Below are 25,496 nucleotides of genomic sequence, written 5' to 3'. Positions count from 1 at the left end.
ACAAAATTTTCTATAGCATGACAGTACATATTTAATACATTTTAATTTTGGATTCTAATATTACCAGTTGCAATGTTGACTCAAAAAAACTGCCACTGGCACATACAATTTAAAGCCCAAGGCTATATGATGGGTGTCAAATTTTGGTCACTATGGGCAATAATATTCAGTTTAGAATTTTCGGGCTATTGCTGCTAATGTATTGGTCAATGTGGCTCTTTAACTTGGATATCAAAAATAAATAGTGGAGTATATTTAAATCACTTACTAGAGTTTCTCTGTTCTGCTTACACTAATTCCCATGAAAATCAAAAGCAACTATCACTCCACACACTTCCGAATGACTATTTAGAGATCCCATAGGCCAGGGGTTTAGAGTGGGATCTTGGGACTAGGAGGCTGGTTAGGGGTTACATTTACATATTATTTTGTTTCTACCTCTGTTGTTGCAGAGTTCATTAGTGGAGGCACTATAAGTTAGCATTGAAATTATAAATCTTGTTTTTTTTCTTATTTGGTTTATTGCTAATGAAAGAGTTGCTTCAGTAAGCTGGTTATGAAATGTGATCATTTAAGGCTACCCAATGTCCTTTTCATTGTGTGCTGACATATGCACAGGCTATTGTTGTAATATGCTTTTCATTATGGATTTTAATTTGCTTGTCATTGTGTCTGGTCTGTCAGTCTTCAGGGCTATTTACAGTATATTAACTTTAATTTTAGAGGTGTAATATGTGCCACGGTATGCATTACATTAATGAGATTGTGCCTGGCTCTATTGTGGAAGGATGACAGTGATTTTGCCTATTCATGTCTTCAAAAATAAGAATAGTACACCCCAAATTTTCCCACTCCTGTCTTTTAGTGAAATATGTAGAGATCTTTTTTTTTTTTTTTTTTTTTTAAATATAGTTTCCATTCATTACATTGTTTACCCATCCCAGCTACATTAGATCACAATTACAGGTGATCTAACAAGGCTGAGATAGGGCAGAAAATAGGTTTACTCAGACTAAGAAATATATGTAGAGAAGTTATTTCTGTTAAACAAACAAATTTCAAAACGGTCCAGAAACGCTTTCACACTTTTGTAATCGATTTAATTTATATCTATTTTGTGGCAGGATCAGCCCTTGTGTGGCCAGTGGTACTGTCATTTAGCCCAGTAATGGTGTTACTTGAAACACAAAATCATGTCTTTTGAGTGGTGATAAAAAGTCACTTTTGGACTCCATATTTTATTTGCTCCACTTTCAGAAATATGACCCTAGTTTCCTAATTATTGCATGTGGTCTTCCTGCCTTGTCTCAGATGGTGCTCAGGAACATTACTTTTGGAAATTTACATCTGCAGTTTTAATTTATTCAGGAGCAATTATCATTGTTGCTAGATATATTCATACTTTGCCATTTTCCTATTGTGTTAAGGTGTATGTGTTAATAAAAGTCAAAGTTGGTTTACTTTAAATAAGAGGATAAAAGGGGTGACTGGACACTTCTTCCTTGGATTACATTTGGGTGGGCATTGGAATGGGTGCGAGTTAGATCCCGCAATCTGATACCATCCATGTTCCAGATAGAAAATGCAGCCGTGTAAAAAATCTGACTTCTCCTCCCCCACGAATTCACACTCCCAGATACTGCTGCTCTCTTTGCCTGTTCAGTCTTGTCTGGAAATTAATAAGCAAAGCAACAAAGTACCTCCCAATATTAACCGTTTTACTTCTCCACATTCCATAGCTTTCAAGTGAGTATGACACAATACGCGATGTTCCATTAGGCAAATGTATTACTTGTCTAATTATTACACAAACCTCTTGTGTTTAATAGATAATGATAGATCTGAACATTTGATTAAAATTAAGCAAAAGGATTTTCATTTGAAATCCAAAATTTGTGCTCGGTGAATACACCTTGTTTCAAAACTACAGTGGATATAAAAAGTCTATAATAAAAGCAAAAGGTGCTTCCACAAAGCTTAGGGGTGGGCACACCTATGCATTGTATTGTAGTGTTTTATCTATTTTGACTTTTTCCTAAAAATTGTTTTTCACCTGAATTTAATTAACTTGAATTAGTTACAAAATCACACTAAAGGTGGAAAAAGGTCTGATATGATTCATGTTGATCTCCGGCTTTAAGTCACAAACACCTGCAATTTCAATAAGGGTGTGTAGACTTATTAAATACCCTATATCTTTAGTATATATCTGTGGGAGGAGTTTAGGGGTGCAGCTACTTTCCATTCTTTTGTACAAACATCACCATCTAGTGTGGGTACTGTTAAATGCCTCAAACCAGACACCATCTACACCAGGGGTGTCCAACCCTTTAGCTTCCCTGGGCCACATTGGCAGACGACGAGTTGGTTTGGGCCGCACATAAGATACACTAACAATAACGATAGCTGATCATCCATAGAAAACATAGTATATATATATATATATATATATATATATATATATATATATATATATATATATATATATATATGTGTATGTATGTATAATATGAGAAAAAAAGTGAGATATATATATATATATATATATATATATATATATATCACTTTTTTTTATCAAATCCCCCTATACTTACCTTTCAATCGCCCTGTTCAAAAAATCCTCTCTAGTTATACTATAATCACTTTTTGTATTGTTTCGATGCAATATCACTTAAGCCAGGTACCTGACATATACACCACTGTGACCCCAAATTGTGACCTGTTTTGATAATTACACCACTATGTTAGTTAAGGGATAATAACTTATAATGGGCCAAAGAGAATAATATATAATGCCCCATTAGTAATACAAGTAGAAGTATGTAGCAGGGAGATAAGGTCCATGATGCTCCAGGACCAGGTGACTTTTATTCACTTGTCAGCGACCCTTGAAATAATAAAAAAAAAATCCCCCTTAACTTACCTTTTAATCGGCTTGTTCTCCTGTCCTCTTCTCTTCTTTTCTCCAATTCTGTGCTGCTGATTGTTCTTCTCGCGCGGGTGTCTCCTCTGTGCTGCGTTCCACAATGGATGTTGGGCGTGATGACATCACGCCCGACATTTACTGCGAGCGCCGCACGGAGGAGGAGTCAAGGGAGGGAGCCGGAGTACCAGCTGACGTGACCACGTGACTGCAAGGTAAGTAGTTTCTTTTCTTTTTTTTTTTTTTTTTTTGCAGGATTTTTTTTTTCCATTAAGAGCGCTGCCCCTTGCCACAACCAAAACTCCTTCTGGGCCACATTTAGAGGCGTGCAGGGCCGCGGGTTGGACAAACCTGATCTACACCATAGGGCAGGGGTGGGCAAACCTGTCCTAAAGGGCCATATCCAGTTCATGTTTTTAGGATTTCTGTCTGTAGAAACAGGTGGGATAATTACTGACCCAGCCAAATAGATTAACTCGGCTGTACATGATTAAAGAAATCCTAAAAACATGAACTGGATATGGCCCTTGAGGACAGGTTTGCCCACCCCTGCCATAGGGGCTCGCTCTATTTTAATTGGAGCATTTGTACATTCATACTAAAATGTATATGCCTTTTTGGTGCCTTCCTTTAAATTAAAACAAGTTGTTTGGACTGCATTCCCAAAATTCCTGGCTGTAGTATTTTTAAAATACAGTTTCTTAGGCTTTATACGCCCAGGCGTTAAATTCAGCACCCCAAAGAGCATTTAACAAAGCCTAGTAAGCACTCTCTCTGATGCTTGGGCTCCAAAAAAAAATATATGTGATTGGCGTACTTGCCTTTCTGGGAAGGTCCAAAAAGTATCGGGGGCGAGACCTGATGACACAAAACATGTCTGTACATGAGGAATACGGGAGGGTAGCCTACTCTCCAGAGAGTCTGGCAGATCTCCCTGAAATTTGAGTGACTTCCAGACATTATGGAAGAAGTGTGGCGAAATTACCAGTGGACACGTTTTCTGACAAGTATTCACTTTGCATCTATTTCAGAATTGCCTGATGTATTCACAATGTTAACACGCAGTAAAGTATAAATGAGTTCTATGGGAGCCCTGTGAAAACACTAAGTAAAAGTACATCTTACACTATGGGGGGAATTCGGCCATAAGATTTTTACAGAAATCTCAGCTGATTTTTTTTCTCTTGCTTCCCATAGAGGGGTGAGAAAAAATGAGCGTTGATTTTACCATTGTAACGTGTGCAGCGGCTAATTGAATTCCCCCATCTGAGTGGTGTTAATAAACATGTAAGGGTTATTTTGAAGGAAGGTCCACTTACCTGCTCTTCAACAGGCATTGTTCTTCAACACCTGTGTTAACAATCCCTAAAAGTATTTTTCTAAATATTTAATACTTTTAATATAAAAAAATAATTGACTCTGAAAATTGGAGAAACAGCCTTGATATCAACAAAATATGACATAATGTGTCCTATATTTAGTTTAGTTTTGGTGACTTAAATTAACACATGTTGGCTTTCTAAAAACAGCTTTGCCAAAAAACCCTCAAACTTTATTTGGCTCCCATTCCAGAGCAGTCAGTGCTTTCTGTACATCTGCCAAGCTGTAGGTGAGCAGTGTTTCCAATATAAGTAACTGAAAACTCTGCAAGATTAGCAACTTAGAAGTTGAAATGTAAGTGGCATTTTAGTGGATATTTAGGATATATTTCACAATGGTGAGAATAGCTGTGTATTTGTTCATGTTCTGACAATCTGACTGGAGACAAAAGAAGCCACCTCTTTTTGTGTTGATGTCTTATTTCTGCAATACGATTAGTAGAGTTCCTAAAATAACTGTTTAATGAGCGCTAAAAGAAGTGTTTTCTGAACGTTCCTTTTTAATGTGTGTGTTTGTACAATACTGAACTATCTGCTGTATGATGATGGACAGACAGGTGTCATTGAATAGAGGAATACAAGCTGCTGTATTACATCTCTTCCAACATTTACACACTGCTCTTGTGTTCAGCACATTGTGATCTCTTCTATATTCATTTCACAGTTTCTACTACTCTTCCAATTTTCACATTGCAATTATTTTGGTATGGTTCAAGAGAATAAAGTGTGATGTAATTATTAATGACTGTTATTTTTTTTATTTTTTTTTACAGACCCCTATACTGCTAACCCCAAATGCCATGCTCTCCAGCATTCACTTCTGGAGCACGCTGAGTCCAGTGGCTCCTCTCAGCCCTGCTAGGCTGCATGGTGCAAGTACATTGTTCCAGGTGAGCGAGCCAGCTGTACAGCATTCACATCCTCTGCTTTCAGTGTGCTCAGTATAAACTGTGCGTGAGCCATCACCCAGTTCTGGAATATAGAGGAGCTCTCTTCATCCCTGGTTATCATTGTATGACAGCTGGAAACAGTCCTCGTCATATCTTCTACCTACCTGCTATACTTCCACTACTTTCTTTCTGCTAGCAGCCTTATGTTTTAACACTTCCTGTTTTCCCAAACCCCATTAGCAATGTATCCCACAAGTTCTGTATCATATGATAGTAGCCCCCTTTTTGTTTTGTTTTTCAATTAGTATCTAATGCGAGTTCAAAATGCAATTTTACAAATATTGTCTTGTTTTTCAGTTTCCTTCAGTCTATAATGGTCATATGCCGCTGGCTTTATCAGCCTTCGACGGCTCATCCACACCAGGACCTTTTACTCCTGATTTGCAGAAATCCTAGCAGGCCCACTAATAACCAGGACAGAAGGAGAAGAAGGGAAAACCATCATATTCATTTTTATATCTACACTGCACATATCAAAGTCCGTTCTTTTTAGCTGCAGTCTAATGTGCTTTTCACCTCAATTTTATGTGCTTGTTGGATTAACCATGCAAGTATTTTATGATTTAACAAAACACTCATGAATTTTGGGCATGTCATTAGATGATTGTGCCCTGTTAGAAGACTGAAAATTGGCCACGATCCTTTGCACTTGAGTAGAGATTAGCAAACGTTTCAAAACCCGCAGAATTTGCCTTAAGTGTTTTTAGTCCTACCCTAACCACGCCACATCGGAGAATGGTCGTCGTCATCCCAGCTCTATTCATAAACTATAAATTCTGCAAAATGTCCTTTTCACAGAATGGCACAGCAGAAGCGTATCTCCTTGATTGTATTACTATAACTATGCACCTGTGCCAATGGCCTGTTCCATCACGGAATTTGAGTAGCGTAAAATGTCATCCCAGCTTCACTCATCTCTACACTAAGAGTAACTATGGTAAATTAAACCAATGCATAAAACAGGGACTTGTAAGTAGAATACAATTGAGAATAAAGAACTTGTGAGCAGAATTTAGTCTACATGAGTAGAACTGGGATTATTTTTTTCTGTTGACAGAAGTTGGTACTCAGGCCTACACCCTAATTCTGGTTAAAATATTTTTTTTAAAAAACTTTTTTTTAGCAAATGAGCGATTATTAATAGTTTTATTTCATATAACCCAAAGACAAAGGGAATTCTTCTGGGGGTCTTTAAAATACCTAACATGTGCTCAGTGAAAATCAGTTGTGCATTGAGCAGAAAGGAAGTCGACATTTTTGGTTTCCTCATGTAAAGTACTTCTAAGTTTCTGGTAGGAAAAACAAAGCACTTACGTTGGACTGAATCCAAAGGGAAGGAGCAGACTTCTGAGATGTTATTTAAAGATGAACAATGGCATAATGTACAAAGAGGATCATTTCTTTCAGCCGATGGAACTCAAGATATCGCTGTGTAATCCCAACGATTTTAAGAATAACCATTAAAAATCTACAAGTTCGCAGTCCTAAATACTGAAAGTCATCATCCATCTCCTGCAGAATTATTAGAAAACTGACATGGAGTGTGGGTTAAGATGGATTGACACAAGAATGATTTGACGATACTGAACCTGACTATAGTATGTATAAGGTCCAACATATCTCCATACTTCAGTACTACAAGACAAATGTGCCTGTTTCAACTCTTTAGTGTCTGCTCCCAAATGTTATTGCTCCAGTGTTTTTTTTACTGTGAGACCTATGCAACATTTATTTCTTTTAAAAATTCTATATTTTAGTACACAGGTTAATGATTTGATGTACATTAGCTTGATCACAGAGGGCATAGCATGGCAATCATGATTACTAATGTCAGTGGTTTAGAAACCACTAACAAGCCAGACTGCACTAACAAGAAAGTATGTTCCATAAATCTTATATATCCTCTGCAGTCCACATACAACAGGAACCAAGCTTGATGATTTCAATGACTGTCTGCTAGCTTTAAGTGCTATTAGAGGTGCCTAACATTTACAGGCTATAGATTGAACAATAGGAAACAGTTCATCATCTGCACTGGTACAACACGTTTTAGTGTTAATATTAGCAGAAATAGGAAAACTCACCAGTTGTAGTCTGCAACTGCTGGTTATGAACCAAAGGAAATCATACTTTAATTTTTAAGCACAAGATAGCTAATCCATAACATTAATAGACCATCGGTGCTTCAACAAGAAACTATTGCCTATTAGTGATATTTGTGTATCTCTGCCGTATGCTTAAGCACTTTCACAGAGAGTAAATAATTTTTTATTGAACATTGTAAGAGTTGAGGATTGTTTTTCTTACTGAATACAGTGCGTGTACTAATATCGGTGAGCTTTTTTAGCAGCTCCTATATATGTTGTTGAGGGCACAATTTGTTGACCTCTTGAGTATTTCTAAATAATTGCTTAGGCTGATAAGTTGGTTACATAAGGTTAAGGGGGGCTTTTAATGTAGTCTGACGCTTTCTGTCTGTGTGCTTTCACCACTGTGCTAGCATTGTGCCCCACCCAAACCCCAATAATAATGAAATTAGAAAACATAAGAGGATTTGAAGAGTATATTATGCTCCACTCCATGGAATGGAAGAATCCATTTACAGATATGTATTTGTTTAAGAAAGTCATTGAAGCCATATATATACCCATATACTGCAGCCCACCCCCAATTTGCCATTGATGACTTTATCTATAAGTCCTGTAACAGACTGCGAGGTGTCTCTATTATGCAGTCTTGACTAAAATGGATCTAGTGTTACTCAGCTTGCAAGTTTATTTCTCAGGATAACTTATGTGCACTAGAACATAACCTTTTGCTGGTTTAGAACGCTTTATTCCACATCCTAATCAAAGAAAATAATGTATATTAAAAATATATTAGGGAAATAAATTCTTGCCATGGTAAAAGAGATGACACATTCATCACTGCTTTGATTATCCAAGCGCTGATATTTTCACTGTGATTGTAGTAGCATTCAGCTGAGAACTAATACGTTATAATCTGAATGAACAGATGTTTTGTTGTATTTCCCATACAATATAATCTTATGCAACTATCTATTTGTCTTTAGTTCTCATTTAGGCCCACAATTCTAGAGCAGATGAGAAAAGGTACCATTGACGTATACTAAATACTTTATAGATGAGTAATAATATTTTAGTGTTTTTCCTAACGCTATAAAAGGAAACAATAAGAAGTTGATAACATTGACTTTCCATTTTTGTTTTATGTGGCATTCTTAAAAGGACATGTAAAATGTACACCTGTCCTTTCTAATGCAGCAAAGTATGTGAATACCTTGGTGCACTGACACTTTAATATTTCTGACTCAAAGTGGATCACATGGGTACTGTCTCCAAGTGAAGAGCAGCAAGAAGGAAGCTATTAAAACACAGCACCACTGCAGCTACTGGTAGAGAGCTAGAACTAGATAAACCAGATATTGGAGGCCTACTAGGGAATGTGGGGCATGGAAAGGTGGGTATGTTCTTCAAAATTGCATTACCACCTAATAGTTAATTGTAGCTAACCTGCTCCTACCCCTCCCTGGGGGCAGAACCATGCCACCATTTTTCCAGATACTTCTGCGTTTCTGTAATTTAGAACTGGCAAAATGTTTAATGCGTCCCATTTAAACTGGCTGCAAAGAGGCAGTGTGTGAGCCGTGATTGTGGCTCACGCCCGCAGCTTCATAAAGACCTGGTTTTCACCACGGAGCCCTGGAAAAATGGCTGCATGGAGTATCTCCCAAGACTGGGGAGGGACAAGTTGGTAGCATTTAATGATTAGGCTGTATTGTATCTTTAAAAGGTCTTAAGTCAATAACTTCTCAGTATGGAAAATATATAAATGTCTGTTCCATAGTACTGCAATGAAAAGGAAATTGAGTCTTATTTTCTGCATTCATTATGGTGAACAAAATGTTTATATCAACTTACTCAGTATATTGTCTGTTAAAATGGCGCTCAGAAATTACAAATATATAGCACTTCTTATATTTTTTTCTTCTAATGCTTTGTTCTTTGAATAGGAGGGTTTATTTTTAGTGGGTAGATCATCCTAATTTCTCTATGCACATTAGTGCATACACCTGACATTTAATAACTGGTAATTCTTCAATGGACATTGCTTTAATTGTTTGTGTTTAGGGTTTAATTTAAAGAAAGTAATTCAATTTTCAACAGTAATAACCATGTAGATGTCTTACGTCTTCTGCTATAGTTCAACATATTCACCTTGCAACATCTGCCAGCATTTTACTGCAGTGTGTAGTAAGCACTGCCCATGCTTAGAAATGTTGTAAACATAGTCACATGCACAATAGGCTTGTCACATGTCTAAATACCTTTTTGTTTTTGAGTATTTGTATGTATAAAACGATGCATAACAATGTAATTTGGCATATATGACAAATGCTGAGGCATGTTACAAATAATGATAATGTGGTTTTACGTAATATGTGTTGCATTAATGTAATCAAGTCAGAAAAACACTTTGTGGAAGTATTTCAAAATGCAGCTATCCTTCAGGTACAAACAGCCTCTGGCATGTCAGCTGTTGGAAAACTTCTCTGCGAGCTTAAGTGCCAGTAAATATCTGTGATGTAGTCACAGAGGTACATTATTGGTGCAAAGGTAGGTAAAGTATGGTCAGGATTCAGTAAGTGATGACACCCTGTGCCATAGGAGGCCTCTGAAAAATACAAACTACACCAGTTTTGGTTTTTTTTACCACTACCTGAATGACAGGAAGACAATGTGTCACTTTTGTTTAAATGAGTTGTGTGTCCCTTAAAGTCTTAAATCCAGCAAAACAAAACTGCCAGGAATGTTTTTACAAGTTTAGGTAAACCAAAGCTTGATTTTTTTTTTTCAAAGTTCATTTGCTATAATAAAGAATTGTTAAGGTGAGAAAACCATAGAGTGGAGAAAGGGATTGTAAGGAAGTATTAAGCATTGTTAAGCTGGCCACATTATGCGATTTGGACAATTTGGCCTTTTTATTATGTAACCAAATTGGCCAAACTAAGCTGTCATTTTGTCTAATGAAAACCTGATTGGCTTTGATTCTAGCATGCTTAGAAATCTGGTTGGCTGTATTCATCATGTCATTGGCTAACCAGAATAGAAGAGTCCATTTATGGTTGTTGGGCATGACCACCATTTAGCAGATTGCCCAGTCTTGTCTAATTCTCCACCATTGACATCTATGCTTTCAAGTTTTTGGTGTCTGAAATATATTCTAATATTCTAGAAATCAGATTAGTACCGAATCCAATAATCCTGTTTTGTAAAGGGTAACTTGTGTTATTTTTTTATATATATATTATTATACCTGTTTTTCCTTAAATAGTGGGAACACTTGTTGCTCTCTCCTTTTTGAAATAATGATACCTTAATTATTTGTGGTCATTTATTACACTGGCCTATGGCAGGTAGTTAGTTGCATTCTATGTGCAAAATCTAGGACTTGTCAGAGAGTTCAATGCATATCTTTTATAAATATATTTTCACATCATTTTTTTTTTTTTTTTGTAAAAAGGTCTGGTTTTTCAATGGGGAAATTATAGTGTATAAACATGTAAAAAACAAAGCGATTTTGTGTGAACTCACATTAATGTTCTGTATTAATAATGGCTTTGAAAGTTAATTTTAAAGGGAAACAATAACATGAGTTACCATGCTGTTGGGATGTGCTTTGCTGTAATTTTATGAAATCATTTGAAATGTCCTATTACACAAGTATGTTTAGTGTAAAGGATTAAAATATTTTAATATTTTTGTACAATGTCACAATTTCCTAAACAATTATATTTTAATAATTTTTATTTGTAAACAGCCTTGATACATATGAAAAATATATATACATTTGTAATGAAATTGAACATCAAAGTTAACTCCCAAATTAATATGGGTTCAAAAAATGAGCCTCTGCATAACCTGTATAATTCATCTTTAACCGTATAGGTAATTTGCTAAGGAATTCATTACAATATGAATACTGTTATTAATTTAGTATCTGCTTAGCTGCTGCCCTTGTGTAGTAAGCACTCTGGTCTGTTTAAATACCTTTCATGTAGGTGTTTTAAACATTTTTGTTAAAAGAGAAGTGGGTGTTATATGGATATATTATAATCAGCTGAAAAAGCCAAAAACATTACATTTATCTGCTTTGTTGGTAAATGTGCAGCCAGAAATGCAAATGGTTTTTTTGATTATTTTTTTTAAATAAATATTTTTAAGAAAATTTTACATTTTGTGTGCTTATTTCTCCCAGGAATAGGAGTGTTTTTACTACATCACATAGGGATTGCATTCATGTGACCATTACAGACTGCTGTGGAATTGGTGGTATGTCACAACATAAAGGATAACTGTAACAGTGTTTTCATCTACACATAACCTATACTATGGCTTCTAATGAAGTATACATATTTGGTTTCAGTATAAACCTAAGAAGTTGCTGGATACATTTGGCCCTACTATAGCAGAGCAGAGTCACGGTGAAGAGCATTATAGTGTTACCTATTTCCATAGTGTTGGTGAGGTCCTTGTAATCTAGCATGCGGCTGACAATTGGTTTATATTCACCAGGCCTGCTACAAAATATTCCTGGAAAATGTATTGCCAAATTTTTAGACTGTTGTTGAACTTTGCATGTCCAGATATGTCTCCCAACAATCACATTTTTTGTTTAGGTTTTACAGGCATGGTCTTTTTTTTCTTTTGTGTTTTTATTATTTTATTTTATGTAACTAGTAGGGATGTTCACTGAACCCTGTGTTTTGGTTTTGGGTGTGTATTTTTTAGCAAAATTCCAAAAATATGCTAAAATCACATAATTTGACTCTCTGTTGGGTTCCTACATTATCATTAACCTCAATAACACTAATTTCCAATCAATTTTGACCACCTCACCGGTCACAATATTATTTACAACCACTTTTTGGCAAAGAATGCAGCGAGCTGGCTGGAAACTAAGCGACAGAGCAACGGCACAAACACAAAACAATCCATAGCACATCTAGGAAACATTGGCAAAAAGTGGCAGAAAAGAAAAGTGCAAAATGGAATTGTCCTTGAATACTCCCACCCACCCGTATGTTGGATTGACATAATATGATTGATGCGCAACAGATTAAACAAGGTTATTAAGTCGACAACATAATGACATCGACAGTATTATTAGGACAATTGAAATGTAGACAGTATTTATTAGGTTGACATTTCATATGTAGACAGTATTCTCCCTAGCCCTATGATAATACTGTCCACATTTGAATAGTCTACCTAATCATACTGTCCACCATGTGAATTGGTGACCCAATAATACTGTTGATACTTGAATTGTCGACTGTTACACAAGCTGATAGACCAAGGCCAAAATGTCAAACAGTGTAAGATGGAATTGTCCTTGGAAATATGTTAAAAAAGGATATGTACCGTTTAACAAACTAAACACTTCAGTGACAAGGACAGCAGCTTTTGTAGCTGAAGTGTTTGGTTTGTTTGGGCCTCAACAACACAAGCTAACAATGGCCTAAGGCAGCTAAAATAAGTGTTGTCAACGAACTCTACAGTGGCAAGATGTTGTCATCATCTTGACTCTTGGTGTGTACATCATCCTCACATTACAGAAGTCTCTGTACTTTGATGTAATTGCAAGTAAAGGCGTTCCTCGTGGAATTTGTAGCTCAATTTTATGAACATCATTTTTTCCACATTTTTAGGATGCTGCCTCCTACACCGATTGCTGTCGAGGTTCCCGGCTGTGCTGAAAACTATTTCTGAGTACACACTGGAGGGTGGGGGCAGCTTAGGTATTGCAAAGCGAGTTTCTACATGGGTCTCCAAATTACCTGTTTTTTTCTTCCAGTATGTAAAGGGACTGTCTGATGTGTCTATTTGTGTGCTGTCATTAAAATAATCCTCCACCATTCTTTGGATGTTGATAGTAGGAACGAGTGGCGTTACGTGAGAGGTGTCACAATTTTTGGGCAATTCTTTTAGACCAGACCAGATATCAAAATTTTCTGCTGACTCGTCTGCATCATCCCTGGGTCTCTTGGAAAAGCTAAGTTTTTTTTCCTAGTAGCAATTGCCTGACAAACTGAAGGAGGAGACGTTGTGTCATGTACCACTTGAGCTGTCAATTTGCTCACCAGGAGCTCATTGCATCTCTTGAGATCTGGGTCTGTTGGAAAGAAAGAGAAGGCATAGTTCTTAAGCCTAGAATCAAGCCCAGTTGTGAAAATGCAGTGACCCAATTTCAAGATGTTGAAAACTCTTGGATCCTGGCCAAGCGAATAAAGTACTTGATCTACAAGTCCGATGGTGGCTTAATGGTTAGAATGTCTGCCTCTCAGCACTGGGGTCATGAGTTCAATTCCCGACCATGGCCTTATTTGTGAGGAGTTTGTATGTTCTACCCGTGTTTGGGTTTCCTCCAGGTGCTCTGGTTTCCTCCCACACTCCAAGAATATACTGGTAGGTTAATTGGCAGTTAACAAATTGACCCTAGTCTGTGTGTGTGTGTGTTAGGAAATTTAGACTGTAAGCTCCAATGGGGCAGGGACTGATGTGGGTGAGTTTTCTGTATACCTCTTGCTTCAGTTGGTGGCAGGGCAAATTAAATTGTTCTTGCAGCTGCTGCCATCTCCTACATGCTGTTGCAGAATGCCAGAAAAATGACCGCAGACAGCATCTCCTGCACGTCCCAGTCATTTTTTTTAAAAGCTCTGTAACACCAAGTTGATTGTGTGAACAAAACAGGGAATGTGATGGAATGCACCCAGCTGTAATGCTCTCACAATACTGGTGGTATTATCAGAAATGACATATCTTGAGGAGAGTCCAAGCGGGATAAGCCATGTTGCAATGACATCGCTTAGTTTTTCTAACAGGTTGTTAGCAGTTTGAAAGATCTGAAAGATCTAGCGTTGTTTAGTAGGTGATGCTGCTGAAGGCGATTCACCAACCCTTTGGGCTGTCACAGTCATATAATCTTTAGTTTGCCTAGTTCACATATCTGTGGTTAAGTGTACAGTGGGTAGAATGGCATTTTGTAGCCCAATAATTACGTTTTTTTCTTACCTTCTGGTACAGGCGAGAAATTGCTTGTCTAGTAAAATGGTGTCTATGGAATTTGGTAAAAGGGACACAGGACCTCAAATGTGTAAAATCTGCTGCATTAATTGTGGATATTGCATGCAAAACTAATACTAGCATAGTCGCCATGGCGCCTGTGATCCGCTTAGGACTGGGTGACAGCTGTCATACTTGCTTCCTCTTACAAAGGATTGTTTAACAGTCAGTTGTTGTAAACTACTAGTAGTCTGCTTCTGGCATCAAGATCCACCACTAAGAGCAGCAAGCCTAATGCTCAAGAATTCTTCAGAGGTGTCCTGGATAGGGGCGGAGTCATCTAGCCTTAGCAACTTGGGTGCAGGACTAATTCCGATCATTAGTGAGGATATTGATGAGGAAGGTGTTGGTGTAGATTGCAGGTGCTGGGATCTAGCTGAGAGAGAGAATGACCTAGTTGATGCTGGACTGCTTGTTATCTATTTAACATAAATTTCTGATTTTCCCAAAAGCTTGCCATGAACTCTCTTCAAATGGTGTAACATAGATGAGGTTTCTAGATGGTTAAGGTCCCTACCTCTACTGACTGCGGCTTTACAAATGGCTACACAACTGCTGTCAGAATTTGTGTCAAAATAATTCCACACATAACGGGGATTTTTGGTCTTATGCCCAGGCATGACAATGGCCTTCCTCTTATCATGTGCAAGAACTGCTTCCACTGGTGCAGGACCTACACAAACAACATAATCAACAACCTCATTAGTGCTGTTGTCAGCTACAGAAATATCCCCCTCATCCTGATGCAAATCCAAAGTGGCATCTTCGGTTTCTATATCACCGGCTACACTTGGGCTGCTCATTTTGCAGAAATGGTGAAAGGAGGCTTCTTTATGAGTACATTATCAGGATGGTCAGGCTAAGACATAGCACTCGTGGATTGAGTCTCCTCTGGGATTTGTGACATTTCTGAACCTACAGCTTGCTCTACTGCCTTACTGTTTTTTTTCAGTTCGACTTTTACACGTGAAATTTTTTTAGCACCTCTTTTTGACTCAGAATGATAAGGTCTTGCATCATCATGACAGACTTTAGAAGAAAATGCCTCACTGACAGTTGCAGAACTAGCACTCCCTACAGAAAGGCGAATGCCTGATTCTTTCCTTGCCACTGCGTGTGTAGAATGGCATGTTGGCAATTTTATGTTATCTACAGTTAACTTTTATTAGAGGTGTTTTTTTCTTCACCAAGGCAATGCATCTTATTAATTTATTTTGATGGGGTGAGGCAGAGGCTACCGATAGACTATTCTCTATCATCCCGCCTTTTTCTCCTATCTACAAAGGTGCCCCTTACCTTTTGACCAATAAATATGAAGTTCAGGACTTTCCCACCATATATGCAGCAAGAGTTATCTGTTCAGTATGTATCAACTTTTTCAGAAATGTTTCTGTAACTTGTTGTATAAGCTCTGTTGTAGTAAGATGTGTTATGTGAAAGCTGGTTGCTCCTGTTGACACCTGTGCATTTAGACCACTTTAGGCAGCAAAAGAAATGGCAATCATGTTTAATCCATCTTCATGCCATATTGGAGATACAAATGAAAAATTAAAAAATAAAGTTGTGTGGCATTCACTAATGCAGCCTTGATTGTCATTGAAGGTAGTCTGGGAACTGAATGCAGAACACTACCAATTCAATACTCAACTGGAATTTTTATTTACTTACTCTATTTTAATAATCTGATGGATAAGTATATTAGTCTTTACTAATCACTGATTTAAACATGAAAACTTCCATAAACATAACAGTCTGAGTGGTAGTTCAGGGCACATCAGAGGAGAACATAAATTCCCCACTTTATGTAGAGAATAGTAATTAGACTGGGTAGTCTATTTTTATAATATTCAATATAATTTTCTTTAAGTAATAAAATAGTGACGCCTATTTACACATCAGCCCTGTCAAGGGGCTATATGATACAATATATAATATAACTATATAATAATTGCCACTCGCCACCAGAACATTCTAATAGAAGCTGGTAGGTAACTCCATGCTACCAACCACCATTACAGGAATAGAAAACTACGTGTATAATTTTTATTTATCTTTATCCCCAGTATGTATTCCTGGTATTGTACTGTACTGTGAAAGTGTCTTGTAATAATAATAATTATTAGAATTCAATTTGAATTAAGCTATTATCATCCATTTTATAGCACCAACATATTCCACAGCACTGCACAAAATACTTTGTGAACATACCAATATAACAATTCTGGTATATACATCTGAAACAGTAGCTGGAAAGGTGCTTGCTTGCGTTATTATGTGATGTCCTGTATGTGGTGAAATGTCTGCAAAGTTTTCAAATGCTGCCACAAACACACACACACTATGTTATAGATGTTATTAATAATCAAGACTTTTCAGCTGACTATACTTTATTCTTTCTTCAATCAGTTAACTTAATGCAAGATAGCCCTGCAGCTTGTTGCAGAACTGACATTTAATTAACTGTTTTGTTTCAAAAGCTCATAATGTTCTTATATATTGTCTCTTTGAAATGACCGTGCTTTTCTACTGCTGATATGGGTCTGCATCTCTGCCAAGTTCAGGTGTTTTGCATGTTGAGTCTGCAGAAAGAAATAACAATCAATTTAAAGAGATAACAAAGATAGCCAAAAATGATTGCCAGGTAAAGGGATCCTAAACCAAATGTGCGGTAAAGGCTTTTATCACCACAAGCATGGCGAATCAGACATGGTGAAAAGTGGGGCAGGCTGTGTTATTGAGCCCTCCTGCCAAGTATCCTGTGTGTACTTTCAACTTTTGGGGGGGCAGGTGGTAAAGAATAGGGAAAGTACACTTCAAAATAAATAGCCAAAACTTTCTTATTTAAGATACTACCCAAACAAGTTTCATATTGTTTTTCTGAGACCAGTTGGGCTTCCCTTTGGTAGCTACTCTGTAAACAAATATATATTTTTCTTTTATAAGCATTAGCTGGAGTAAAGCAGATGAACATTAGAAAATATATACTGCTATGATTGTCCCCATAGTTACTTTAATGGAATTAATGCAATCCTAGAAATATACCCCTCAATTCATCAGGCTACTTCTCATGAGTACGGCTAGTCCTCCTGAGCACTTTGTACTTTAGTTAAACAACTAAAGCCTAAAGGTCAGTGTTCCCTATTCTTCCCTAATTCTGAGGACTGGAACAGACTTAAAGCCCTTTGAGTTATTTTCATTTCTACTCCTGTTTTGCACTCTTTTTTAATTGGATCCATTAGTCAAGAGAACATAACATTGATTACACAATCTATTAGAATCCATTTTGTAACCACTGAAATGGTTAATTATAGACAGCCCAATGGTAATGTTCACAACTATATGTAAAATAAGGGGTATATGTGTAAGGGAAGGTTTAGTTAGATGACTGTTTAGACTTGCTGCCAGGAGTAATCTACTATTTTAGCTAACTTATTTTATTTATTTACTTAGCTTTCCAGTCTTCCTTGATAATACACATCTTTCCTTTAACTTGTCAATTCTTGGGTTTTGTTTTGGTTGGAGAACTCGCCTCTCTCTGGCTTGGTGTGGCTCTTTAGAAGACGGAACCCAGTCACCACTAATACCCCACAACTACCACACTTTCAACTTCTTCTTTACATGTCTGCAGATAATGTGATCTGCAATGTCCTTTATATTTCTATTATCTGTCTAGCACAGGTTTATAAGAATAACTAGAGGACCCATTTGCCCTGGTTTTCCCAGGACAGTAATAACATGTTATAGACAAGTTGTGCATGATATAATAATACAATGTTCATAAAACATGAGAAGAGTTAACAAAGAGTTAAATATGTTAATTGAGTTCTAGATTAACATCTCCCTTTTACCTCTACAATATAAACCTTTAATATGTACAGTTTAATTAAGTCTAATACCGCCAGGGTTCTGTAGAAAGAAGTTTTTTTGTCATTACATAGCTGTGCATGCTTGTCTGCTTGCTACAAGCCGTGCAAATATTAAAAAGTATGGCACATCTTGCTGTTTGAAGCAGCACTTAGCTGCTTAAAACAGATACCGGTTTTGGCTCTCATAACAAAAAGAAAATGTGTCTTTCCTGGTGTGACCACATCTAAGCCTAGCTTATAGACTGATGCAGTCCCTTATGTCAATCTTGTGTAAAACTGACACTATTTTCTACAGGCAACAACTTTGCCATGTGACAGCTTTGTGGTTTTATCAAAGAGCTTTGACCCAGCCGTGCAGAAACTGCAATGTCCTTTGTAAGTAGGAAATGAGACAATGTAGAAAGGGGGCTTACATATAAATATGGCTTTCTTACCTTCTGACAACCTTGGATGCATATTATCAAGTACTAGCAGTGCGACATACAGCGTTAGAGCCAGTATGGAGAGACTGACCCCACACACCAGGAAACTGTAACTTCCTTGAGTCTGGATCACCTACATTGGAGGAAGACATGCATACAATTAGTAATATATATGTAATCGGACAGATGTATGCTGTGGGTAAAATCAGCAAATCAGCAACTATTGTTTTATGGTTAAAAATACGGAACTATGAAGTACACTTGTCTCCTACACACACATAGCGCCAGCAATTATTGTGTGTACTGATCCAATATTCATGGGGATGAACCATATCAATTCACCACTGCCTCATGAATATTGGTCAGTAAGTACCATAATGATGTCCCTGGTTCCTAGTAGACTGGTAGGTTCAGTACCCAAAATGTCTGTCTCCATTGCTGTAGGCAACAGGTGGGCTTACATTGTGCAATGAAAGGAACGAAGGACACACTGGAAACAGTACACTAAATAGGGTGGAGGGATCTATATATTAAACAGAAGATTAAGATAAAGAAAATAAGTAGATAATTAAGAGCCTATGTTGGTAGATTTTATAGCAGATTGGTTGTGTTTTTTTAAAAATGCAATATAATGGAATAATTAATTTAAAGTTTGGTCAAAATGCTTATTGTAAAGCTTATTCTGATCACTATCACTTAGCAATTCAGTCAGCAATAAGTGTTCCCCTATTCGGACAATGTTAGTAATAACATTAAATGGGTATCTTCCTTTACTATTATAAGGGATGCCCTAAACTGGTAGCCTGCCCACAAACAATTAGGCCCTGCTCCTCCATGCCTCCTTTGCCTACCTTGCTTTCAAACAACTGTAGCTGAATACGACTCTGCGTTAGTCTTGGCACCAAGTATAACTCTGCAAATAACACTTGCCATAATATATGGATCTGCACATTTCTTCATTTTGCTGAACTTATAGTCCATGAGCAGAGCTAGAACAACATTACCTTTCTGCTGTGTGGTTTAGTTGTGGTAGAACTGAGAACGCTTATAACCGCTGTCCCCCATCTCTTATTTACACCACATGCTCCCCTCTTCCTAACTTGTTTAACTACTTTTTCATTGTTCGTTGCTTTCTTCCACCAAATAAGTGTTATCTGTAAAAAGCAGCACTATATAACTGACTCCAAACAGAATTAATATTTTCTTACCGTTCCTACAAGGATCTGAAGAACCATCTCACCCGTCCCAGCGGCTGTAACTAGAACCGTAGTGGCACATCCTGTTAAGAAAGTGGCCTTTGTGTTATCAAGAAGCTCCGAAATAAGAAATACTGGAATATATCACTGAACTGTGCGTCCTAGGACTGTGGAACTCTACTTCATTACAGAAGACATTCTATTACACAACTGAAAATTGACGTCTTAAAAATACATTTTCGAGGATAATAAATCGCTGCTTTTATAAAACTCTTATGACCCTGGTAATCAGTAGTTATAAATAATATGTTGCTGTCATAAACCTTGCATTTTTCCCCTTAATATCATTTTTTAGTATTTGTCATCGTCATCATCATCAGTTCTTTTTATAGCGCCACTACTTATGGGACTTTTACTATGTTGCAATGTCAATAAACATATAGTAATTTCAATTATAAATATGATCCCTTGACAATTGCCTCAAAAGTTGTTTGTTTTTGTTTTTATTTTAAATTAACCTAGTTAAACAAAGCATTTTTCTTGGACTGGTGCTGAGACTTGGCTCAAAGGGGGGAACAGGAGACGTCTACCCAACAGTGTGAGTTTTAATAACGGCACCTCTGTGACCCTCTCTGTTCTGTAAGGTGAGGGGAGGGTACATACAAAACGCACTTCTTCACTCGGCTAACCAATATTCAAACTCAATAAATAATAGGATGGAAAAACAGATTACAATGTGGCAACTATAATACGGACTATAAGATTTTAAATACAATTATTAATGTACACTGACCTATTTTAAAAGAAAATATGGCATTTAATAATATTCTGATATATCAACAAAATTCTGGACAGTTGGTGGCACTCAGTGTCAAAAGATAAATCAGCAATTCGCCAAAAAGCATGTGATTATGCAAACTAGGATCTGGTTTTACCAGGTGTGTAACATGAAGGTTGTACATTAATCCAAAAAAGTTGTCTACCTCTTTAAAATCAACAGCTAAGAGTGAAACCTTCACTATTAGGGATAGAATTACTTGTCATGAATTAGATATATTTAATTCAGCATGTGTGCAGTAAAGAATATAGATGCAGCACAAAAAAAAGTTGGAGATGACCTCTATCAGGGAAGGGCTGGCAAATGTCAGCCGTGGGAGCAAGACACAACTCAGCAGCCTATTTTTTTTTATTTATTTTTTTTATCTTTTTTATTAGTTTTTCTCAGAAATCAGAAAAATGACAATACCAATACCAAGTACAAAGTACAAAATACCAATAACATATTTAAATGCATTCTCATACATTCAAGATTTTAGTCCAGTGTCTGAATTTGCTTAAAATAGTTCCTGTTAACCTAAAAGTGAAACTGAGGAGAACATGAAAAACACAGTTTTTAAGGAAATCTGGAATCAGGGGGAGGGAATGAACAGGAGGGGGGGGGGGGGGGGGGGGGGGAGTAGTTGCCTTTTTAACGAACAGAGGTCAGACAAACAATACAGATCAATCTTTTTCCAGCCTAATAGTTGCCTGTGTCTTTAAGGGAGCATAAAGGTAATAAATCTAGAGGCTATTTTTGTATTTTCTTTACAGTCAGAGTGAGTTCAAGTCCTCAAAGTCCAAGAGAACCATGCAATATCCTTCTACCAGAATAGACTTAACTCATTAAACGGGCCCAAAAATTAACTTAATTGTCTAAGTAAATACCAAGTAGTGTAATCTAATAATTTATATATGTTTTGTTGAACCGAAGGTTCTAGTGATTCAATATAAATGCCCCATTTCTTCTGAAATCTCTCCCCACTTTTTTCTAAGTCCGGAAGAGTGGCTCTTCTGTCTAAATAAATAATATCTAAGATTTCAATTTTAAGCATCTCTAGGGTCGGGGGCACTGGAGACACCCAATACCGCAGAATTAATTTCTTTGCTACTGTAACTATTACTGTCAGAGCAGGTAATACCTTAGAGGACGGTAGGGAAATATGGATTCATGCTTTATGTGTATCCCTAAAAAAGATATTCTTGTCAAATTGTGGCGGTACTAAGGATTTAGGCAGATGTAAGAATGCTGCCGGGGAGTATGGGTGAAATAGAGCGTTTTTGAATTTTTTTTAGTATAGCAATTACGCTGAAAAAGCCAATCAGTGATATATCTGAATAGTGCTGCATGCGTGAACGAATTTATATCTGGCAAGCCAATTCCTCCTTGCGCTTTTCCAAGAATCAATTTGCTTCTTGCTATGCAGGGTTTTTTAGAATGCCAGATAAATTTGGAAAATAACTTTGTGCAAACATGTGTGTCCAGCTTGTTTAATCCTATAGGAAGCATTTGAATTGGATAAGACAACTTTGGAAAAATGACACTTTTTATGACCGCATTACGCCCTAGGAGGGAGAGTGGAAGATCATGCCATTTGGTTAAAAGCGTTGAAATTTGCTTGATAACAGCTGGATAATTGGCTCCGTACAGGTTTTGGAGCTTAGCTGGGATATGAATTCCTAAATATTTGATCTTGGTATGGCTCAGCGTGAACTGAGATGTGAGGAATGAGTTACTCAATATAGCCTGAACACCTGCCAGTGGGAGCATTTCTGATTTATCAAAGTTTATTTTATATCCTGCGAAGGAACTAAATTCCTGAATTATGCTCAGGATAGCAGGGATAGATTTCTCTGGATTAGACACCATCAGTAGCATGTCATCTGCAAAAAGAGCTAACTTAGCTTCTTGGTTCCAAACTTTTATGCCCAGGTAGTCTACATTTTTTCTTAATGCCACTGCGAGGGGCTCTAACGCCAGTGCAAATAATAACAGAGATAATGGGCACCCCTGCCTGGTACCTCTTTCTACTGTGAATGGTGCTGATAAGTAGCCGTTGGACAGGATTTGCGTATTAGGTGAATGATACAAAGTTTTTAGGGTGTTCATGTATTGTGTAGGGAATCCAAACTTGCGAAGGGTTGTGAATAAGTGCTCCCATGTTACCAGGTCAAATGCCTTTTCGGCATCTAGAGAGAGTAACAAGGCCGGGTCTTCTTTCCCCGAACCTTCCAGGGCCTGGAGGACCATCAGGATCTTTCTAACATTGGTTACTGAATGTCGTCCCCATATGAAGCCCGTTTGGTCGTTGTGAATAATAGTTGGTAACAGGATTTTAAGGCGTTCTGCCATTATTTTCGTGAATAGTTTATAATCGACATCAAGTAGTGATATGGGTCTATAAGAACCTGGTTACCCGTGATCCCGTACCGGTTTAGGGAGCACCTTGACAATGGCACTATTAAAATAAATTGGGATTTTGTTTTCCAAGAGTATTACGTTAAAGAGATCTGTCAGCAATACTGTAACTCTATCCTGTAAGATTTTGTAAAATTCCCTGCTAAACCCCTCCAGGCCTGGGACTTAAAAGATTTCAATTGCTTAATTGCTCGTAGTACCTCTTCAGAAGAGATGGGCTGAATTAGGGAATCTGCTTGTAGCTTTGTCAATTGGGGCAAAGAATTTTTACCCCAAAACAAGGATTGTGCGTTTGTATCAATTGTGTCCTGGGTATAAATATTACAGTAGAATGATCTTAGGATCTCTATAATTTCTGTCCCTTTATATTTAACAGATCCATCTTGCGATTGTAATGACGAAATATTACTGTTTAGCCTGGTACCGTTTAATAAATTCAAGAGAATTCTACTGGATTTATTGCCAAACTTATAAAAGTTAAATTTACTTGCCCTATCTTGACGTGTACAATGCTGCTGCACTACTTAGTCAAAGTGCACTTGTTTTTGTTTATATTTGTTTTTATTTTCTGCAGTGGGCTGACCTTTATATAACTCAAAGGACTCTGTCAGTTCACGCTGAGCCTCCAGATATGTCTTCTGCTGATCTTTTTTATATTTTGTCATATATGAAATGATCTGCCCCCTCAGGACTGCCTTGGTGGATTGCCAGAACAACATAGGATCATCGGCATGTTGCTGATTATTATGCACATATTCATCCCATGCTAGTTTTACCATATCTTGAAACTTATTGGAATTAGCAAGTTTAGCTGGGAATCTACATTGCTTATGTTTACCTACTGAGGCCTGTCTTTCTATTTTAATCCAAATCATGGCATGGTCAGAGAGTCCTATTGTTTCAATACCGGTTGATAGAGTTTTATTGCCTAAAGTGTGTGAGATCAGAAAATAGTCTATACGAGAAAGTGTGTTGTGAGCTGCTGATAAACATGTGAACTCTAAATTGACTGGATGCCTAGCTCTCCACACATCAAACAACCCCAGCTGTTCGACTATATATTTTATGCCAATTTGACCGCTAGTTCTCTTCTGCTTTGAGGGGGCTGATCTGTCTAAATGTCTAGAGGCCACCATATTAAAGTCACCACCAACTATGAGAGGTGAATCTGAGTATGTATAAAGTTTGTTAATCAGTTGTAGAAAGAATGCTTTAGACTGCGTATTAGGGGCATAAATGTTGCAAATTACATATTTGGAGCCCTCGATAGTAACCTCTTTTATGACAAATCTCCCTTCTTTATCAATTATCTTGTGGTGAATATCTACCTGAAGGTTCCTCCTAAATAGGATTGCCACTCCTCTTGATTTCTTAATGTATGAGGCATATACCAGAATTTTATGTCCCAACATAGAGAGTTTATCATGTTCTGTGTCAGTTAAGTGGGTCTCTTGGAGTAAAGTTATATCTGCTTTGGACTTATTTAAATACGTCAGCAGTTTTTTCCGTTTAATAGGCGAGTTGATGCCTCCAACATTCCATGAGCAAATTTTTAATGTAGACATGTAACTTTCATATTTATATACTCACGAATAATATCAATAATCTTTAAACGGTAAATATTAAAAAAGGAGTACCTCTGACATAGCCTCAAATGTACTACAAAACATCTTGTATGCTTGTCTTTCTTCCCCCATACTCTAAATTGACGATTGATCTGATAATCTCCTATTTTTTTTTTTTTATTATTATTTTTCTTTCTTTTACTTTTTTTGTTTTTGTTTTGTCTGATCTTTAAAGAAGAGCAACTACCGTTAAGGCAAGGTAGGGGTGGGGACATAAACATTGGGTGCGAATAAAGTAGGTGTGGCACAGCATGATTGCTGTGATCTCCAAATGTTTTAGTGTGCAGGAGGCCAGCACACCATCTTGACATATTAATTGTAAATTGAATGAGGAACACTAACCCAAGCATAGTATTGGGATAGAGTTTAAAATGGAAGGGAGGAGGGGGAGCCCACTCATTTAGCGGTAAAAACCCATGGTTACCATTATCTTTACGTGTTAATGTAATACAGTGCAACGGGGTCAATTCTATATTAAAACTTACATATACGCTATATCTAGAGATGGCAGGTAGGGTGAAAGCATAGAAACCTCTTCAGATCAAAATACAGTTTACCTGAGCCAGGGGCGGGCTGGCCCGGGGGCAGGGGGGCAACGGCCCCCCGGGCCGCTGGGTCAGACGGCTATTAGGGCCGGGGGGTAGGCCGGCCGGCCGCCCCCCCGGATGCAAAAAACATAGTTTTACCCCCGCGGCCGCATCTGATGACATCAGATGGGGCCGTGTCAGCGCACAGGTGGCCGCATCACATGACA

At 37.4% G+C, this 25,496-nt stretch overlaps 2 protein-coding genes across 3 annotated transcripts in view; one reads left to right on the top strand and one right to left on the bottom strand.

The window, feature by feature from the left end:
* Positions 1-11,506, top strand: part of ELK4 (ETS transcription factor ELK4) — a 28,267-nt gene extending 16,761 nt beyond the window's left edge. Inside the window, exons 4-5 of the mRNA XM_075196143.1 lie at positions 5,076-5,192; positions 5,550-11,506. Coding sequence (XP_075052244.1) covers positions 5,076-5,192; positions 5,550-5,648 — 216 coding nt within the window. The 3' untranslated portion in view covers positions 5,649-11,506. The remainder of the gene's footprint in view (positions 1-5,075; positions 5,193-5,549) is intronic.
* Positions 11,507-16,767: 5,261 nt separating this feature from the next.
* Positions 16,768-25,496, bottom strand: part of SLC60A1 (solute carrier family 60 member 1) — a 58,685-nt gene continuing 49,956 nt past the window's right edge. For both annotated transcript variants that reach the window (XM_075196142.1, XM_075196141.1), the window contains exons 9-11: positions 19,895-19,965; positions 18,699-18,819; positions 16,768-16,977 (exon numbers count right to left, since the gene is read on the bottom strand). In XM_075196142.1, the coding sequence (XP_075052243.1) occupies positions 16,922-16,977; positions 18,699-18,819; positions 19,895-19,965 (248 nt within the window). In that variant the 3' untranslated portion in view covers positions 16,768-16,921. The remainder of the gene's footprint in view (positions 16,978-18,698; positions 18,820-19,894; positions 19,966-25,496) is intronic.

Source organism: Mixophyes fleayi, chromosome 2 (genome assembly GCF_038048845.1).
Source record: "Mixophyes fleayi isolate aMixFle1 chromosome 2, aMixFle1.hap1, whole genome shotgun sequence".
NCBI classification, from domain to species: Eukaryota; Metazoa; Chordata; class Amphibia; order Anura; family Limnodynastidae; genus Mixophyes; species Mixophyes fleayi.
The sequence above is the reverse complement of the archived record's forward strand: the minus strand, read 5'-3'. Positions and strand labels throughout refer to the sequence as shown.